A 21,020-nucleotide genomic window follows, 5' to 3' on the forward strand; every position below is an offset into this window, starting at 1 on the left:
GTATCTTACAAACATCAGAACAGATGAGCTGACTCTTCAGTCTGTGTTGTTCTAGCGAGACACCACACAGAGTTATTGCAGTCATCAGGAGGAGGTCTCTGTCAACAGTGTGACTGTGTGTTTAGACAAACTGTCCTGTTACCTCAATTTACCAGAGCTAAGTCCTGAAACAGCCCATGGACGAGTCAAAGGTCTCCACAAACACAATCAACACGATCCTGCTCTGGATCACTATCCATCAGATAAAATGGCAGTTACTCAATAGATGGCAATAGGTTTGAAATCAAACAATCAAGATGTGGTCTTGAGATGTTTTGCCTTGAGTTCTCCCTGCAGCAAGTGAAATTCAGCTCCGTTGGATCCAGGTCAGATGACTGACCTGGCCTCTGCAGCATATTCAACTTCTAGAGTTGCTTTTGCAGTATCCTTCATCTCATTGTCCATCTACACAGTGAAGCAGCACACTGGGTTGAAAACTTTTGGCAAATACTAATCTGGTCTTCCTGGTTTTGAGACTGACCAATGTTTTACATCTTGTGGTAAACCCTTTGCATTTACTGTGGTACAGTCTTCTTTTGATTGTCGACACTCTTACCCACTGGAGGGTCTTCTTGATCTGGCCAAACACTGTGAAAAGGTTTTACTTCACCGGGAAAATGAATTCTCGTGTGTGTTTTTAGTGGTCTTCCAGGCTGTTTGATGTTCCTGGGCTCACCAGGAACAACACGCCAAGTAGCTGATTTGACCACGCCTTGTGTTTATGCGGTCTGATCTGATGGAGTTGCTTTGATTTCGCAGCTCAATGATTGCTTGTTCACTGGCAGTGACAGCTCCTTGGATTTCATATTGACAGTCAACAATGACGAATTCCAAATGCTAATGCAACACTTGTAATCATCTCTAGACCTGGAACTAGGTGACTTTAAGATTTTATTGAAATCCATTGTTTCATGAGACAAATGTAATTTTTAATAAATTATTTTAACTGTCGGTGCCATCTGTCTGACAAACTATGTAACGACACTAATCATTTCTTCCTGAATTTAATTTTTCTTTATTTGTTGACATATGCTGCCATTTGCATCCACAACAAGCTAAAACTGGACCAGCTCAATTGTAAACACATTGATACAGCCCTTTAAATAAACCTAAGTCTGAGTCCTTATAAAATGATTTCCTAGATTGTTCCACCAGACTGCATCTCCTGATGACTTGCTGCGCTCAGCTATTTTAGTTCTAACTTTTGGCAGAGTCTCGTCAGTCTAGATTGAATTGCTGCAACTGCAGCCATGATTTATGTGAAATTATGCAAACTCGGTTTTAATGTAGATTTCCTCTTTAATTTAACTTTAATCTGAGCAGCCCTTTCAAGTGAAGTTGATTTACAACCAAAACAGGACATTTTTAATAAGGCCAAGACAAAACAGCAGCAGCAGCAGTGAACTGAGTCTCTTTCCTGCAACGGAAAAGCTGACCTGGCCTCGCCGTTGAAAAGAATAATGGTATATTTCTGGCAAAGCCTTGTGGCTTAGAAGTAGTATGCACCGCACACAATAGCAATCTGGCTTTAACACTCACACAGAAAATGGTGGAAACATAAACAATTGGCCCAAGCCAGCTGAGGGGAGTTTAAACACAGGCTTGTAATGGAGCAAGTGATTCTAGCTGGGCCAAATCTTTTGAAGCTAATCATCTGTGAACTCGGCGATCCACCGATTTAATGACTGAAATAATATTAGAGCATCCAGCTCCTCATCTGTGCAGCAGACATGCAACCGTACTCTGAGTGTGCGGCACGGGGAAAAAAAAAAGAAAGAGGCATATCTGACAGTGTTTGTGTTTTCTCTGCTTTCGTGCATTCTTCTGGTGCAATGGCGAGTTAAATTAGGAAGTTAGCTTACATTCAAATACCACATAGTAGAGCAAAAGTTAAATGTGTAAACACAAAGTGATCTAAGAGTTCACCTTTGAATCGCTCGAGGAGATGTCGTCCCACATACCAGCACGCCGTCTCAAAGTTGGGGAAGGGGGTGAGAGTTTTAACCTTTAGCCGCTTCTCGATTTCATACGCTCTGAAGGGAATAAACCAAAGTGGTTCAGCTAAACATCATCATGTATTACCAATAGGTTTATGCAATTCACAAGGTATTTCCAAATGTGAAGAATTCATAAACAGATTGGTGGAATTTGGAGCTAAAAACAAGTCCTACAGTAAATGAGGACCCAGTGGAAATCAGAAGAGTAAGATCATCCAAGTCACAGTAAATCCCCCCAAATTAGGACATGACTGTCTGCAGGAGGCAGTGTGCATTACAGCAATGAAAGCAAACAAAAAAAGACCAATTACCAAACCCAATGACGACAAAGCAGCATAAAGCACCAGTGTGTGCGCAATAAGACAGTTGCCCAAACCTCATCTGCATCTCCACGCTCAGGTTGTGAACGAAGTGTCCAGAGAACGCCAGGCAGTCGACCGGGGTCAGTATTGCATTGATCCAACCTGAGGAGACGCCAAACGTCAACCGAGAACCAAACCAGGGATTACAAATAATTAAATTGTTCATTCACAATTTATAATGGGAGATTATAGAAAGGCTCTAGATCCACTAGATCATTGTACAACATCCATGTCTGTCTGCTTTTTGAACATTTAATACTGCCATTGTTTAAAATTTGATTTTGACATTTTTTTGGCTGATTGGTTGGTTGATTGATGAAGGCAGACTGATAATGTGACCATATATAGAATGAGATTATATACAATTCTCTACCATGAAAATGTATACTGCGGTAGCTTTTACACATTCCTGTTATTGGGTATTTTATTTACACCTCAGCTAATCTTTACAAATAATTCTATTTAATATCATGTAATAAAATGTATTTTGCTTAATGGGGTAGAGAATTTTATCTATATGGCCCACTTCAGTTTCACATGCAAATTCCTCAGCATAATCTTTGGCAATAGGAAGAATACACTGTACAAATATTACTGATGAACTAGAGAACACAATTAAAAGGTAATTTCTTTTCAGTTTAGTAGATTTAAAGTTAAAAATGCATTAAGTTAAAATATATTTCAACTGTCAATCAGTTGTTTAATTGAATAGAACTAACTTCATAATTTATAAATAAATTCCAGAAATGCTCATTAACAGTGAAAAGGACTAAACTACTGTCAACTTTCAGTGAAGATGCTGGAATCAGAGGATGTTTATCAGTTTCATGTTTGCCGTCATTTTGCCTGGAAACTGAAAATATAATTCTTCACACACACACACACACACACACACACACACACACAGTGATATCGTCAGTTACAGTTCTGACCTGATGGGATGAACAGAGTCTGGCCTTGCTTCAGAGTGCACTTGTAACACTTGTCCACCTGGTCAGCGAAAAACATCTCGCTGTGATTGGATGATGATCTCCAGCGTTCGTACAGAGACAGGTTGGCAGACGTGGGCTTGATGAGGAAGAAGATCTTTTCTCCCTGAAAACACAAACGCAATCAGATTTCCTGGCATCATCATCATCGAAGACGTAATGTATTCCACATTCACTCTTGAAGGCCTCTTTAGAACGAGTAGCGACTGGAAGAAAACTGGCACAACATGCTGCTCTAACCAGAAGTGTGACAGACCTTTAGGACGTGGTACCACACTGAAGCACCACCGCACTCAATGTGGAAGTCTGTGTAGCTGTCTTTGACACAGATGAGACAGTATTTGGTGACTTTGGGCTTCCCGAGCAGAGCGTCGTCAGGCCAGTAGTTTTCCACCCAAGACAACCGCCGCACAATCTGTGGACTCTCCACTATACTGTTCATCCTGTGGCAGAGAAACAGAAGAAGAAAAGAGCACCGTGAGTTTCCCACACTGGAATCTCCATAAGCCAAATCTGACTTTTTGAAACTTCACTTCACCAACGCCACCCGACACACAGTGTGTACCTTGTGTCGGAGAACTCCAGGTTAATGACGTTTAACACTTTCTTTCTGTTTGTGCTGTAGTAGTAATCGACAAACTCTTTGAGCTTCATCTTGCTGTCTGTCTGTTTGGTGACGTCGACCACGTCCACGCTGACATCAGGACCTGAGACAACAACACGAGACAAAGGAGACACAATAAAAGAAGCTGAAGGAAAACGAACCACTTCCAGGTTGAAACATTTTCTTTAGTGAGGACGCTGTTTAACATAATATGTCTGTTGCAGAATACTGCTGCTACCTAACAAGAGATCCCATCACTGAGCAGCTGAGCAGGGGGGGAACAAAGAACAGAGGCGCCCCCTACTGACAAGCTTTCTCTTGTGATTGTTGTTATGGGGGTGAACATATGCACTGCAAGTCACCAACTAAAAGTAGATGTTAGATACAGTATAATGTCTATCAAACAGACACTGCTTTGAATAAATACACTGAGAATGTACAGAGACACTGCATACAAAGCATGTTAGCATGGACTGGCTGCACCCTGCACTGTTCATGCTCTTAATATGAAAGCACTACCCTATTATGTTTTGATTTGCTTTGTGATGAATGAAAGTGTTTATAATACTATTATTATAGTATAGTAATAGTACTTGTATCGTAGGAGCATTACATTTAGTTGGTGTTAATTTAGAACAGTGAAAGCTGCATTAGAGTACACAGGTAGTTAGTTAGGCTGTATTAGGTAAAAGTAGCAAAATCACTCTGGAAAAATACTAAAGTAAATGCAAAGTATAAATTATTAGTATGTTATGTACTTTAGTACCTGTAACAATTCTTCATGTGTTTTCGACATAAGATTATTATTTGAAAAGTACATAGTAACTACAGCTATTAAACAAATTAGTTAGATTAAGTACAATATTTCCCTAAATCTATACTCTTTGTACTATAATACTATAGTAGGTAAATTTCATTAATGCTTGAGTAGTAGTAAATATTGTGTTATTGTTGTAATTACTGAACATCATACTGTTAGTACAGTAATTAGAGTTAGCAGTAATAGTAGTTCAAGTAGTTTTAGTAAACTCTAATAACAGAAAGTGCAGTAGTACTTACAGTAGTACTAGTACTAGTAGGTACACCAATTATACTGTGTTATAATAGCTATTAACAGCCTGGTTAACATAGTGTAGTGGTAATCGCATCCCTCTACGCAGTAGACTGGGGCATGAATCCCGGCTATTGCCTACCTCCAGTAAGTACCTTGTACCCTTGTAAATCAGTTTGGATTATAGCGTCCGCCAAATCTGTATATAATAAAGTATTTAGTAAAATACTAAGTCATTAGGAGCTGTACTACTGTAATACCATTGTATTAATTCAATTAAATTACATTTTATTTGTATAGCGCCAAATCATAGCAGAAGTTGTTTCAAGGCACTTTACAATGTTTAAGGTTTAGGACCTTACAGAATATAACTGGATTAAGAATTATATAAAAAATCCAACAACCCCATTTGAGCAAGCTTTATGTTTACAGTAGTAGTTATAAATTTCACTAATAATGATAATTACATTATAGTTAATTAGTGGTGGTTGTATAGTAAATAGTAGTAAGTGTATTAGTAGAAGCAGAAGTTCTATTTCTTTAACTAGAACTGCTTACTGCTAAATACCTTTTTCTTTCCTAACAGCAGTGATAGTAGTTGTATTACAAGTTGCAGGACTTTTTATCACATCAGTAAAAATGGCGCTTCCAGCATTAGTACCTGTACTTATTAGTAGTTATGTTAGCAGTGCTTATAAATTAATATAGTGTAAATACAGCAGTACTAGCTATTCTAAAGGTAACAGTCACCAATCCCAGTGAAACGTACTACTTCAGTGATTATAGTGATTATAGTGAAAACAGTAAGAGTAGTAGCAGTTTCTGTGAAGAACATGGTGGAGTGGGCTTCACAGTCTACAGTACTGTTCTGTAAACGGCTTCCTTAACAAATGTCAGCCGCAGTAGTGTAAGTTCACTAAGAGCAGTATAGTAGGAACACCACTAATAGAAGATGTTACAGTATTAGATGAGTTCCTTACCGACGTAGTTCTCCACATCACTGATGTAGAAGGTGGGGGCAGGCATGGACGTGCCCAGACCATCTTTCTTCTGAACCAGGATGGGTTCATTGAAGCCGTTCTCCTCCAGGTAATCCATGGTCAGCTGACTGCCACTCAGCTTCACCACCACATCATCGGCACTGTGCACCACACACACGCACACACACACACACACACACACACACACACAGTGAGCAGCGCGATGACTGAGACCTGATTACCGTGTGAACAATGTGTAAATGCATGAGAGCAGATCTGGAAAAGTGATAAGACAGTGCCCTCTAGTGGGATTATCAAGAAAGGTAGGACTAACCATGCAGCGTATGGGACTAACTGACAGGAGGAAATCAATCAAGTCAAATGTGTCAAAAATGTCTTTACCTTGGAAATGTCCTACTGCGAAGCTCCTTTATGAAAACCTGGCTGCCATTCTGAACAGCTTTGATATCTGTGCTTTGCCCCGTGTCATGTTTGCTCCAGTTCTTTTTCTTTTTCACTGAAGATCAGAAAAAGACAGCACACAAACAAGAAGACACAGACTTTAATTACATTTTACATTCAGACATAACATCTACAAACACTATTTGATCCTCTTTCACATGTTTTGTCACAGGCACAACATTGACAAGAGGTGACATGATCACATCTCTTTGCTGCTCACATGTGGATTTGCCGTGGGTCTTCTCACAGTTTGGACAGTGATATATGTCGATATCTGGAGCTTCATCTTCATCCACCCCAACACAGCTGAGAGAGGAAAAACACAGGCCGCTGTTATTGTTAATGCGTGTGACACATTTTCCAAAACGATTAGTTGGTTGTTGGTTTTTTCAACATGTTTTCCACACAGCACCGTAACCGTCAACCTGCCTCAAACTGACGTGAAACTGGAGTTTCGTAATCAGTCACAGCGACGTCTGCTTGTTCGGTTATTTACATAAATCAGTGCTGCTAGTACTGATCCTTTTTATCAGTCAGTCTGAGAATTATTTTCTTGACTTATCAGTTTATAGGGAAAACTGCCAAGATCCCAACACACAGTCAAAAGTGCTAGTTGTTTCTGATCAATAGTATAATAAAGTTTTTTTAATACAGCTTACTGTAATGACGTAGTAGTAAAGAAGTAAAAACACATATAAAATCCCCTGTAAAACACTGTGAAAATGTGATTGTGTCAAATTGTAGTAGAATGGAACATAAAAAAATGAATAAAGTGATTGTTGGTCTACATAAAAAGACAGCATGAAAGCATCAGGCTCTTATATACAGTGCAGAACAGACAGGACAATGGAGGACAGCGCAATACATAAAGTAAACAGCACACTATAAATATCCATCCACAAACTGTACATCAGCAGGCTATAATGCAGCACTGTGGTTTAGAGCACGGCTGCTGTGAAAGGAAGTGATGCTTGAATTGACATGAGCCAGTTTCCATCAGTTTGCCTTTCATGTTTTCATCCTTTCTACCTTAACAGTTTACACCACTGTAGTGAAATCAGAAACATTAATGCAAAGTTTAACTACTACAGCTTTTTATAACTTTTATGTACAAAATGTTATTAATTTGAATCTTTAACTATATCTTATTTGTTTATTCTATTAAATTACAAAGAAAAGAATTTCAGTGTTTTTACCATGGAAATGTGTTGTGTGGTCAGAGGAGTGTGGTGAGAACGTTTCTGCACAGAATTAATATGTGGCCTCATTCATACTAGAGTTTCAGAATGCAGCCGCCAATACTTCCAAGCCCACGTGGTTATATTTATCAAAACAGCATGACAGTTTGCACACAATGCCACATGAGGGTTCAAAGGTCACACACATACACTGCCACTGAGATTTCCCTGGAATTACTGAATCAGTTCGCAACAATATCAACTGTAGAAGGTCCAGTCATCCACACATTATCCAAACAGCTTGTCCTGTCCTGGGGATTTAGTTTAGTGAGTTTAGAGTCACCAATTTCAGAGGTAGGCAACCCTGGTCCTAGAGAGGCACAGCCCTGCTTGTTTTCCAACCATCTCTGCACTTACAGCTTCTGATTGGTTGAGCACACCTGATCCAGGGAATCAGTGAGAAGAGCAGAAACGAGAAGAGCAGAAACATCTGGAAAACAAACAGGGCTGTGGCTCTCTAGGACCAGGGTTGCCTTGTCCTGACCTAACTGCATGTCTTTGTGCTGTGGGTGCAGAGTTTAATGAGAGATCTGAATTAAAACTAGAATCCCTAAAGTGAAGAAACAATCTGCATCCAGAAGCACGATGTATTACACATGTAGGTGGTAAAAGTTGTAACAGTATCCAGAGGCTTCATAAGTGATTAAAAGTGACAGAAGTGAAGTGGCAGAAATGGAAAAGTCGGCCAGCGTATTGATTTGAAAACTGCATTTGCCAATATCTTCCCTCTGTTCCACACAGCAGCTGTCACAGTCTTCTGCATGAGCAAATTCCTCCCATTAGGAGCCGCTGCTCCCAAACTCAACCAGCAGGGAGTTTCCCAGAATGTTTCCTTTCTTCCCCTGGGAACTCCACAGCTTTACTACCCAGCCTACTGGCTTTCATTGAAGCCAAATACAAGAGTGGGTGGGTGTGTGGACATAGTAGGAATGCCTGTTCATGGCATCCTTAACTTAGAGTCTAAGAGTCCTGTCAAAGAACTAAAGAATTTAACAAGCAGCTGTGTGGTCACATTTTGTCTTCTTTTTTTTTTTATTTTTTGGCTATGGAACAGATTAGAAGTGTTGGACTAGAGTTGACTTGAGATCTACTGCTGTTCTAAATCCTATTTATGTTTTGAATCTGGTCTAATTCTCTGGAGTCTTTCATCAGTTTGTCAGTTTTTGAGTTGTAGTGCAGCGTCCTCTTTCCACAGTTCTGAAATTGACTTTGAACCTCTGCCTTCCTGTGTAGGGTGCCGGAGACTTCTCTCCAGACACTGACAGAGCATCATGCAGTATGTCCACCTCTGTTATTTCACCTGTGATTTCTGCGTGCCTTGCAAACTTTGCTGCTGTGCGCACAATCATAGGGAAAGGGCAGGTTTGACAAAGGTAAATTTCTGTCACACCTACTTGTTTTTTACAGAAAGACAATTTCTCTGTGAATGTTGTTTGGACATATTTCTATCATCTACACCCATTCCTGTCAGCGTAGCATTGGCTGCAGTTGGAAAGGCAGGTTTTACCAGCATGTCAGGCTCTAATGAAAACATTAGTGAAAAGCATTCTGGGAAGTGTAGTATCCCTCAACTCTTACAATTCCTCTAACTTTGTGAAAATGTGAGAATAAAACACCCGTTTAAATGCTTTACTGACATGCGCTGCTCAGTAATTATGAAAAGGTTGAGCTACAGAAACATAAAGCAGGTGCAGTTATAACATTCTGATGCTGAAATCATACATTAAACTGAGCAAAGAGCCAAAACAGATGGACAAGAGCCCAACCTCTAATCAGGAAGTCGTGTCTATTTAATGTTATTAGTTTATCATTTATGTCCCTGTTATTATCTCATATATATATATAAAATTGCCCTCTCGCTCCTTCCTTGGAGCAGTCTTATTCCTTCAAGCTCGGGTCCTCTACCAGTGGCCTGGGAGTTTGAGGGTCCTGCACAGTATCTTAGCTGTTCCTAGGACTGCACTCTTCTGGACAGAGATCTCAGATGTTATTCCTGGGATCTGCTGGAGCCACTCTCCCAGTTTGGGAGTTACAGCCCCCAGTGTTCCTATTACCACGGGTACCACTTGTGCCTTCACCTTCCACATCTTTTTCAGCTCTACTTTCAGCCCTTGGTACTTGTTCTCGTGCTCCGTCTTCCTGATGTAGCTATCACTCGGAACTGCTACTGTACATCTATTATTACAGCCTTGTTCTCCTGTCCACCACTACTATGTCGGGTTGGTTGGCCATTACCAGTTTGTTAGTCTTAGAGCTAAGTTAACTTTAGCTCTGTCATTCTCGACCACCTTTGGAGGTGTGTCCCATTTTGACTTTGGGACTTCCAGTCTGTACTCGGCACAGATGTTCCTGTACACTATGTCGGCCACTTGGTTATGGCGATCCATGTATGCCCTGCCTGCTAGCATCTTGCATCCGGTTGTTATGTGCTGGATTGTTTCAGGGGCATCTTTGCACAGCTTGCACCTGGGGTCCTGCCTGTTATGGTAGATCCGAGCCCCTATCGATTTTGTACTCAGAGCCTGCTCCTGTGCTGCTAGGATAAGTGCCTCTGTGCTGTCTTTCAATCCAGCTTTGTCCAGCCACTGGTAGGATTTGTTGACATCAGCCACTTCTTCTATCTGCCGGTGGTACATACCATGCAGGGGTTTGTCCTTCCATGAGGGTTCCTCCTCCTCCTTCCCTTGTTCCTCTGGAGCCTCCGGCCTGAGGTATTCAATAAGCACGCCATCAGTAGGGGCCATCTTCCTGATGTATTCATGGAGCTTAGTTGTTTCATCCCGGATAGTGGCTTTGCTCCTGTGCTGCTCCTCGGCAGCACCACTAATCCTCGGCCTCCTTCCTTAGCGTACACTCTCAGGGTGCTGGATTTGGGGTGAAACCCTCCGTGCATTGTAAGGAGCTTCCTTGTCTTGATGTCAGTGGCTTCCATCTCCTCTTTTGACCAGTTTATTATGCTAGCGGGATACCTGATGACCGGGAGGGCGTAGGTGTTGAGCACCTGGACTTTGTTCTTCCCATTCAGCTGACTTCTCAGGACTTGCCTCACCATTTGGAGGTACTTAGTTGTTGCTGTTTTCTTTGCGGCCTCTTCGTGGCTACCATTTGCCTGTGAGAGTCCAAGGTATTTGTAGCTATCCTCAACATCTGCTATCTTGCCTTCTGGTAGTTCTATCCTCTCAGTTCTGACTACCTTTCCTCTCCTTGCTACCACACTTCCGACCACACTTATTCAGTCCGAATGACATTCCAATGTCTTGGCTGTATATCCTGGTGGTACGTATCAGCGAGTCAATGTCTCGTTCGCTCTTACAGCTTGATGTCATCCATGTAGAGGAGGTGGCTGATCGTTGTGGCATTTCGTAGTCGGTATCCGTAGCCAGCCTTGGTGATGATCTGGCTGAGGGGGGTCAGGCCTATGCAGAACAGCAGTGGGCACAGAGCATCTCCTTGGTATATGCGCCACTTGATGTTGACTTGGGCAATCAGCTTGAAGTTGGCCTCTAGGGTTGTTTTCCACTTTCCCATTGAGTTCTGGACGAAGGTTCTTAAAAGTCCTGTTGATCTTGTGTGTGTGTGTATATATATAAAATAAGATAACAGTCAATTCTGTTTTCATCTAACATGTTCATTTATGAGTGTTACTGGACACTAATTGTACAGTGTACATGTATATCAGGTCAATGAATGAAATGAAACCATTTTAATTTCTGTTTACAGTTTCATTTAATCTTGTTGTTGTTTGTGGTTGTTGGTTCTACAGTATACTGCTGACAGTATATCTGTCTGTCTGAAAATACATTTCTCTCCAGCCTTTCACTGGTTAGGGGATACTGCATCCTATTTTATTTTGAATCAAAATGATTTTATAAGTTCAGAACTAACTGGGTCACAGTAAAACTACAAAACTAAAAAGAATGAAGAAGAAGTGGTCACAGTGCTCCACTCATTCATTTAGTAGTGACAGGATAAAATCGCCCTCTGAGTAAACCTTGTTTAGACATAGTCAACAAGACTCACATTATAGTACCAACTGTGACTGCTATTGCTGTTACCCCTTCTCTTTCCCTGCCCATTCTTTCATTGCTCCTGATGAATCCTAAATGCACCATTTGAATAAATAAATAAATCAGGAAAACATGTCTCCCTTTATTCTTCCATTGGTTTAAATATTTTAATGAAGAATGATAAACTTGATTCAGTCGCTGGCTTTTGCCTCCTGATCAAACTAAGCAACACAATAAGAATAATAATGAATAGTAATGCACATCCTACACTGGTGAATCACATCATGACCAGATAAGGAGAGCACGGCTCCATCAATGACCCAAGCCATACAGAGAAAAACTGCTGAGAGGCTTGTATTGGTCACATTTACAGAAACAAAGGTAATAACTGTATCCCACATGCACATTACATATTAGTTGTACTACATATATTCTTCATATTTATAAGATGTTTTTTTTTTTGTTTTAAAAGATCAGGAGATTAAATATTTCAAAAATTATTTGTGCCTGCTTTATGCTTTAGATCTACAAAGAACATCTAGGTATCTTGCGAAATTTTAAAATAAAATATTGCTATTTTGTTAAATAAAAAACATATGACAGTACCATAGATAATCTCGAGCAATAAACTGGTTGACAACATGGCTGATGTCAATAGTTGTGGGTTTGAAAATAAATTAGACTGATTTTTTAATTTTCCACAGATAAATCTTATAATATATAATAATATAATAATTCTGGTCACGATAATTGTGTAGTGAACATCAGCCCTAGTTTGGACATATCTGAATACAGCACAGTTTGAATCCACAGGTCAGGGGTCGTACAAGGTGAAATTTATGCAACAGAGGCAGCTGAAGCCATCATAGTTTGGCTATTCGTAGCTTAATCACTAGTCCTTCCAACCTATCAGAGATGACCAATTATTTCTGCACCACTGTCACAATGACTTTTATGAATTGACTTTAAGTGTCATACTATCACTAGATGATGCCCAAATGTTGTGTAAAGACTAGAGAGTATCATTTGTCTCCTTTCACCTGCCATTTAGTGTTTTACACGTGTTTTATTCTAGCTTATCTTTGCTGGCCGGCTGCTGTTTATTTCGTTGAGCGCAAATTGTGTCGTGTACGGTAACAAAGCTGCCAGTGCTCAACTGCCAGTGTGCATCAGTGCAGGACATCATTCATATCGTCATTCAGTGTGCTGAGGTGACAGACAGCAGCTTGTTTATTTATTATCAAGGATTTGTAAATTAATAATAAGATGTCATACAGGACTATAAGACATCACATAATTGCAGCTCTTTACGCCATACACTAGAAACTATGGTTAGCATGGAACAAGCTGTAATGAAATAAAATCAATGAGGCATGTGAGGGAAATAATGTGTCACTGATCTAAACAACTGATACATAAGACAAGTCTGTACTGAGTACAGTAACAGGGTGGGATCGATACTGTTCAGACAGCTGATATGTACAATACTCAGCTGCTCACAGCTATTGTTGCTATGTCTGCAATGTCCAGTTTTGCTAAGTAGAGACGTTACATCTCCAAAAAGTACTAAAACAAAAGCCCCACAGGAATGAGTGTTATATGCATTACATTACATTAGACAGTAACAGACAAATATTCTGGGAACATTTACTGTAATTCTTTTGAAATGTTCATTTTAAATACTGTGACTACTACCAATAAAATTTAATTTTAAGGTCACTGAATTTGGGATGGCAACATAGATCTCAAAACCAAAACTGAAACTCTGCGGCACCATAGTATTGGGCTGGGGCTAGAACCTTAATGAAGTGCAGTAGGAGAAAAACAACACTGGGATGTTTATGTGGTGAAAACTTGAAACAATGAGGCTTTGTAACAGATTTACCTACAAGTGCTTCTGAAAACCAGAATTATAGATATGAACTTGCAGGTGCAGGGATGTCTATTCAGGGGAGTTAGACTGCAGTGAAGTGAGAAAATGGCCACGTCTAAATGGTACGGTGAGAGTACAGGTAGGTCTGAGTTGAGCATTACATCAGTATGGAGCTCAATGACAGATGTACCAAAAGTGGGACCCATGGCCCAAAGCTGGACAATGATAATTGAACACAACATGAACAGATTTATACAAAATAAGTCGAGACAAAAAAAGTCAAGAAATACAAGACTTGGCTTTAACTAAGCAAATAGGTAAGAGACTCCTTTTGGATAATTACTGCATGGATGATTATGTTTCAGCTGCCAACCAGTTATTTAACCCCAACTGATGCAGTGAGTACTCATTTCTTTAACAACTATGTCAGAAGACAATATGTGGTCGTGGAAAAGATGGAAATGTGTTTCAGAAGAGTCAAATTATTGGCATGCATCAAGCAAAGAAAACATCTAAGGAGATTGTTGAAACTACTAAAATTGGGTTAAGAACTTTCATTAAACGCATTACTAAAAAATGGAATAGTGTGCTGTGGGTGGATAGTGGGGAACTATCATCTTGTGTATCATCAGTGGTCGAAAAGAAATCATGAATGGTTGTGTTGTTTAATAGTGAAAGTAAGAACATTTCCACACACACAATGTAAAGGGAACTTAAGAAACTGGGACTAAACAGCTGTGTAACCTTAATAAACACTAGTCAGTGAGGCTAATCTAAAAAAAAACTCTTCAATTTGCGAGGGAGCATAAAGATTGGACTCTGGGGCAATCGAAGACGGTCATGTGGTCTGATGAGTCCAGATTTACCCTGTTCCAAAGTGATGGAAGAAGAAGAGAGGTAGGTGAAGTGATGCACTCATCATGCCTAGTGCCTACCGTACAAGCCTGTGGTGGCAGTGCTATGATCTGGGGTTGCTGCTGTTGGTCAGGTCTAGGTTCAGCAACATTATGTGCCCAAAGTATGAGGTCAGAAGCAGACATATTATTTTGACATGACTTCGCGCAGTGGTCCAAATCTTTTTCTAACCATGGAGATAAGGAGTTACATGATGACATTAATATTATTGTAGATTCCATTGATAAAGCATGTTGTTCTCCCACATGTACACCTTGATGTAAACTATGTAAATAGTGTAATTCACTGTAGGCCAGTGGACCAGATTATTTCACTACACTAGCGGTTAAAGGAGTCGATGGGGGAAGTACATCCTTGAGATTAAAGTGCGCCAACATCTTACCAACATGGCAGCAGGAAAAATAACTTCTCACATGAAATCTAGAGGAGGGCACATATCTATTAATAGTTCTTTGAGACTGTTTCATGACCAGTTCTTCTATTGCAAAGTCTTTATGCACACTCATGCATTTCATGGGGTTCCCTTTTCCAGTCAACTATCCAAAGGCTTTTATTGTTAAGCAGCTGCATGAAGTCCTGGACTTCTTTGAAGCTAAGTAGCTCAACAATAGTTACATAAAAGTAACAAATATACTCCGTGCATTTAAGGACTTTGCATCCAACTGTGCAGAATGTCTTCCCCTTTGTTATCTTGTTGTTTTGGTTTTACTGCACATTTACTGGTCAGTTCAGTTGGTTCAGTGTCGATGGTCTCATCAGTCTTGCAGAAGGCAGCTGCAGGCTCTGAGGTTAAACTGGGTCTGCCCATGTGGCCAATGTGGGAAAAACACCCAACCCAGCTTGTAAGCAATCACTAAGGCCAACAGTATCTGCAAAATGCAGCACTACAAAAATATATCTGGACAATACATTCATGCTTCATTGGAACCATTTCCAATCAACATGTGTTACTTTTACAGGAGAAAAGAATCAGGACTAATTCAGTTTTGCACAGGCGCATTGAGCAAACTCCCACCCCTGCAAGCCACAGCAGTACACGGGTGGATTTGTAAATGTTACAGTGTCTTTCACAAACTGGCTTAGACTAATGGTTGTTACTGGAGACCAAAACAAAATACTGCATATTGATTATTGAGTTCTGGTAGCCACAAAATCTTGCTTTGCTACTGCTGGGTAAAAACGTCATGTGGAAAATGTGAATCACTTTTTTTAGCCACTGCAGCTTTATGCTGTAATAATAAAGACAGTTAAGTGCTATAAATGGCCGTGTCACCGTGTCTACAATGTTTAGGTTTCAATCTGAATATGGGCCAAATAGTTTCAGAATTTTTAGTAATATAACAAAAGAAATGTGTTAAAAGAAAAAGAAACTGTCATCCATTAAGTTCATCCTCTTATTCTCATCAACTGCCACTGCTTCAAGAGTAGGTTAAAGAGCCTACAGAAATATGTGTATTTATATTTTACCTTATATACAAACTGTAGGTGCAGTTTGCAGAGCTGAACAACATTCTCGCCTTAATAGTACACAAAATAAAGAAAACTACAGTTACTATGTGCTAATTGTGCTTTCAGAAGCTTGTGTAAGTGACATGACCTAATGGTCAGGACAAACTAATCCTTCTTGTTTTTGCCAATAAGCCACATTGAGTGCTGTTTAACCCAGAGCAGATTGCTGTAGGCCAGGCAAGACGCAACTAAGAGTCCAGGGCTAAGACCTGCTTTCCTGGTTTTTTCTCTTTCTGACTGAAAGTGGAGGTAGACAGTGGTTATTTGTTGTGTACAAGGCATTTATACTGTGCACTTGTAATCACTAAGTTAATATTTGTGTTATTCATGACAAAAAAGTACTACAACTAATAAAGTATGTTCTTATTTACACCAGCTACCATCCACCCAGCACCAGGTTTAGCAATAATACAGCCATGGTGATCAAAAGGAAATCATTACATATATTGCCTGAGTAGACGATGACAGTGTTTCAGTAGCACTGGAACAGATTTTTTCCATAACATGAGCTCACAGTTAAAAGATGGATGATCTCCCTATACATGTGGATGCGTGCTCACAGAATGTGTCTACTTAGAGTTTGTGATTTGAACTAATCTGGATCAACAGTTTTAACAGGAGTTTAACACAGGTGGAACTAGCAGGTTAGACATACTGCATACTGCAAATAGGAAATACTCCAAAAGGGACGGTCTGCATAAGGTCAACAGAGAGCCAAGGTCAAGTCCGGGCGAGCATCTTTTCCATTAGAATCAGGAACCTAATGCAATGCGTCAAGTGGTTATTCTCTCATTATTCTTTGTGCTCTGGAAAAAAGGCCAACCACTACTCATACTGAAACCTACTATATGTTCGTAAAGTTAAACTGCAATTTTGTTTTGATCATTTGAAAAACTACAGCTCCCATGAAACTAAACCACAGGTGCGACAGAGCAGGTACTTAAGCCACTGTAACATGGTTTTGTGCACATCTATAAAACCCATCATTGCCCTAACGTGTAATCTCTGCTGTCTACAAACGTCTGTCCTGATGTTATTACATCTGAAAACTGAAATAACTACATGTAAAATCGAATCAAATTGAAATTTTCTCTACTGTTTTCTAATAAAGACAAGTCTGTAACATGGTTGCCAGGACACATCCAGCTGTGATGAAAACACTAATGTGAATGTGCCTCAACGTGGAAGCAAACCCAGAGGCCAGAAAAGAAAACTCTTGGTTTAGGGGCCAGGCGGACAGTTATGCAACTACAGCATGTTACTGATATCATTTCTGATTCACTGCAACCGTATCCTTAAAATATCCGCACAGCCATTGTTGTTCCATATTAGCCATATATTTGCTCATACTGAAGCATCTATTTAGCTGCCACTTGCTGGCTAAAAACAACTGTTAGCTGCTTTTGTAAAAATGGTGAGTGCATTAAATCAAAATAAAGAGCTGAAAAGGACAAAAAGCTCACTGAAGCTGCAGAGTTGGGTAATCGCCCTCCGCATTTGTGGGTACAAGTCAGAATATATACATTCACTTAACCCAGTGTTCACATCAAAATATTGTGTTGCTGTATGCACCAGCTGACACGTGCATACTTGGCCTTGTTCATACAACGTGGGATAAACGACAAATGCTGAGTAAAAACAAGTCATTGTGGTTTTAGGAGCAGTTCGTGTTTGAGCCATTTCCTGATCAACAACAGCTGGACACAATAACGGCAAGCAGCATCCTACAAGTCCTCTCCTTGACGCTGCCTTGACTCACACAGGAACCAAAACCGAGGTGAGTCGAGCTTAGAACTTAATGAGAAAGTGTGGTAGTTCAGCGGGGATGGAGGTGGTTCTTTGTCCTGCTGTGGGTCTTTAGCCGCACACGATCAGTGACTGCACATCAACAAGTTTCTCCAAACGTCGGACTTTGAATGAACACGACTGGCACACACACCTGTTCTGTTAACAGTGTTATTACCTCCTGTTACAAACATACACCAACACCAGCCTGACAATATAATTACCAGTAATTACTTTGTGTCGCCACTTGAACATGTACAACACCTCAGATAAGAGTACATAATAAACTGCTACCGCTTCCCTCCTCCAAGGTAAACACGCTGCATCTCATTGCAAACAGTCTTACATAGCTGTGCAAGGCTGTGCTGAAGTGCTTCATCCCCAGGGTTCAACGGTGGCTTCGCTGGTTACCATCTCATTCATGCTGCTGCTTAGGACACATCATCTGGTGACACGGTGCAGCATAAATGCAGCGATGACACATGGGACAAATACAACTATGACATAGTCTAGGACACAGCACAGAAGTCAGGAGAACAGGTCCACACAACACAACATGATGCAGGGACATGAAACCATTCGTTTGTTTGTTGCTATTATTTATCAGACGCTTTAACACAAAGTCAGACTCATAACTTAGTCCTGAATTTATGAAACTTGCAGCTGTCAATGACTGAACTCAGTCTGTTATACTGTTATAAGCAGGGATCTGCAGCACAGTGTCCCATCATCTGTCTGGTCTGACTTATGGACAGGTGACTACACATGCTACAGTAAAGCTCTCATGCTTCTCTATGTGTATTTTTGCATGTACTGCTTGTTTGGCTTGTGCTGATGCATGAGCAGAGGTCATGGCTCATCCCAAGCCTTCATTCACTGCTGCACACCGAGGTCCGGCTCCACGCAGCCCCGGACCATCAAAGGGTTAAAACGTTCAGGCGCGTAAATACTGGCCGTGGCTGAAAAGCCTGGTTCACCAAACGAAACACGATTAAGAAACGATCTGTTCCCACTAAGACACCCGGAGTGCAGCCGAACAGCGTGAACCACGGCGAACACAAAGGCGGCTGCGGGGACAGACTCGTGTAGCGACGACTGCAGCAGCAGGAGGGAAATCTAGCGGAAGATGACGGAGGTCTGGCGGAGACGTCGGAGCTCGGAGCGCGGCGAGCGCTCTCCGTGCAATCACACTGTACTACACTGAACAACAGCCCCTCCAGCCCCGAGCAGTGACACCCCAGCTCCGTTAACACCCAGATCGGTGTCCTCTCCCCTCTCAGCCGAGGCTCACAGACATCCACCGCGGACCTTTGTCAGCCATCGCTGCTGCCCGGCAGGAAGCTGCGAGGCTCAGACCGGGGATGTGATTTTGAACCGCGCTCTGTAAAAAACACCCGCTCGGAGCCGGAGAACCGTTCAAACGGGGCAACATGAGCCTAACACGGGCCTGAGCGCGGCTGGGAGGACGGGGAGGACGGGACACGGGGACACGGGGACACGGGGACACGGGGAGACGGGGAGACGGGAGACAAAATGAGCGGCGAGTCAGCCGAGGCTTCTCCCGCTGCCGACCGCTCGTTCCAGCGACGAGTTTGCGGCTCTGCGGGGACGTTAAAGCCCCACGAAGTGCATTTAATACACGGATCCCGGCCTGAAATCCCTCTATAAAGCTCCGTATTTTGGAGAAGGGGATTCTGTTTTGTGTTATTCGCGAAAAAATGTCACAACCCCGCTCGGATCCGTCTAACTCCGCCTTCTTGTTCTTCTCCGAGCGGCCTCTCTTCAGATGTCGACGGGCGACCGAGAGCCACAAAGCTGTCAAACGCACCGAGAGCTCGCCATTTTTGTTTGTTTTCCACAAATGCAAACCAGTCAGCCAAAAAACAAGCCCGCCACGGCGAACAGTGGCCTTACCTGCCGTGGAACCAGTCCTTGCAAGCATCGCACTCGATCATAAACTGGGTTACGTCGTAAGGTAATCTGCAGATGCAATATACTGGTACAGTCGCCATGTTCAATTCACAACTACGTCGGGATAGACTGGGGGGGCTGCAGGAGGAACAACGTCCTGCAAACAATATGATCCAATATGATCTTCCCCAGGAAAAAAAAGAGCCAGGGGCAGTCCCGCCGGACACATGAGCCTAAACGCACATCTCCATCACAGCATGGCCGTGTTTGCGTTGGTGCGGAGCGGCGGAACCGACGGAGCCTCGTCGTAGCAGGCTTTTGGTGAAATGCATTATTATTATTATTACTATGTGCATGCCCCCTGGTGCCTGCACGGCACCCAGGCGCTCATGTCAGGGGCCGGGACAAGATGTAGCCGCCGACGTCGGTGCGAAATAATCAAAGAAAGAAATAGAAAGTTAGGTCGGGGAGCAGGTTTAACTGAGCCCAGCTCAAATCAGATGAATGAATGGATCAATCAGCATTCCGGCTATTAGCGTGTGTGTGTGTGTGTGTGTGTGTGTGTTTCCCTCCAGCCTCCATACTACACTAAAGGAAAGGCTGCAGCAGCTTATTGTTGGTGCTGATGAATCCACACATTAACACATCATTCTGCGAGCCGCCATGAGCTCATTCTTTTATTACATAATTCCTTCACAGGCGTGGTAAACAGTATGGATCCAAATGAAAGTCTATTTATAGGACGCCTTCCATTTCAGTTCAGTGGAACACCTCAATATTATCATTTGTCCCTTTATGACATGTCTGTAAATATATATATATATATATATATATATATATATATATATATATATATATATATATATATATATATATATATATACATAATGTAACAAAATAGTTAATAAAAACACTACTAATACTAACATACTAATACATATATAAAACTACTTATGTATTATATAGAATTTGAGCCGAGCATTGTTAATTTTCAAAGACGGGAGCACTGGATTGAGAGATTGTTAGTAGAAACTAGTGTACATGTATATGTCATGTCACATCCATTGTTGTTTCATTGATTGGACTCCAGGTTTGCTTACAGCTGACTCCACCTGACATTTACCAGCAGCAGAAGTCTAGTGTTTCACCATCACTCTGTACTTGTTCAATAAAGTACTCTGTTCAGTAAACACATGAAAGATCATGAAGGCATTTTATCAGCTGATATTTGTGACTTTGGTGAAGATCACATCACATTTCATGACCTATTTATGGAGAAAAGTCAGGAAATCTTGTAT

The 21,020-nt window shown here is 41.3% G+C and overlaps 1 protein-coding gene across 3 annotated transcripts in view; it reads right to left on the reverse strand.

Annotated features, from left to right (window-relative positions):
• Positions 1–20,078, reverse strand: part of phf2 (PHD finger protein 2) — a 31,962-nt gene extending 11,884 nt beyond the window's left edge. Inside the window, exons 1-9 of one of the 3 annotated variants that reach the window (XM_026344609.1) lie at positions 19,726–20,072; positions 6,705–6,790; positions 6,425–6,539; positions 6,023–6,183; positions 3,953–4,094; positions 3,644–3,830; positions 3,331–3,493; positions 2,413–2,500; positions 1,966–2,072 (exon numbers count right to left, since the gene is read on the reverse strand). In XM_026344609.1, coding sequence (XP_026200394.1) covers positions 1,966–2,072; positions 2,413–2,500; positions 3,331–3,493; positions 3,644–3,830; positions 3,953–4,094; positions 6,023–6,183; positions 6,425–6,539; positions 6,705–6,790; positions 19,726–19,823 — 1,147 coding nt within the window. In that variant the 5' untranslated portion in view covers positions 19,824–20,072. Of the gene's footprint in view, positions 1–1,965; positions 2,073–2,412; positions 2,501–3,330; positions 3,494–3,643; positions 3,831–3,952; positions 4,095–6,022; positions 6,184–6,424; positions 6,540–6,704; positions 6,791–19,725 lie in introns of all 3 variants that reach the window. The other 2 variants (XM_026344608.1, XM_026344610.1) reach the window with 2 other exon arrangements.
• Between the last annotated feature and the right edge of the window lie 942 nt (positions 20,079–21,020).

This window comes from Anabas testudineus, chromosome 5 (genome assembly GCF_900324465.2).
Source record: "Anabas testudineus chromosome 5, fAnaTes1.2, whole genome shotgun sequence".
NCBI lineage: Eukaryota > Metazoa > Chordata > Actinopteri > Anabantiformes > Anabantidae > Anabas > Anabas testudineus.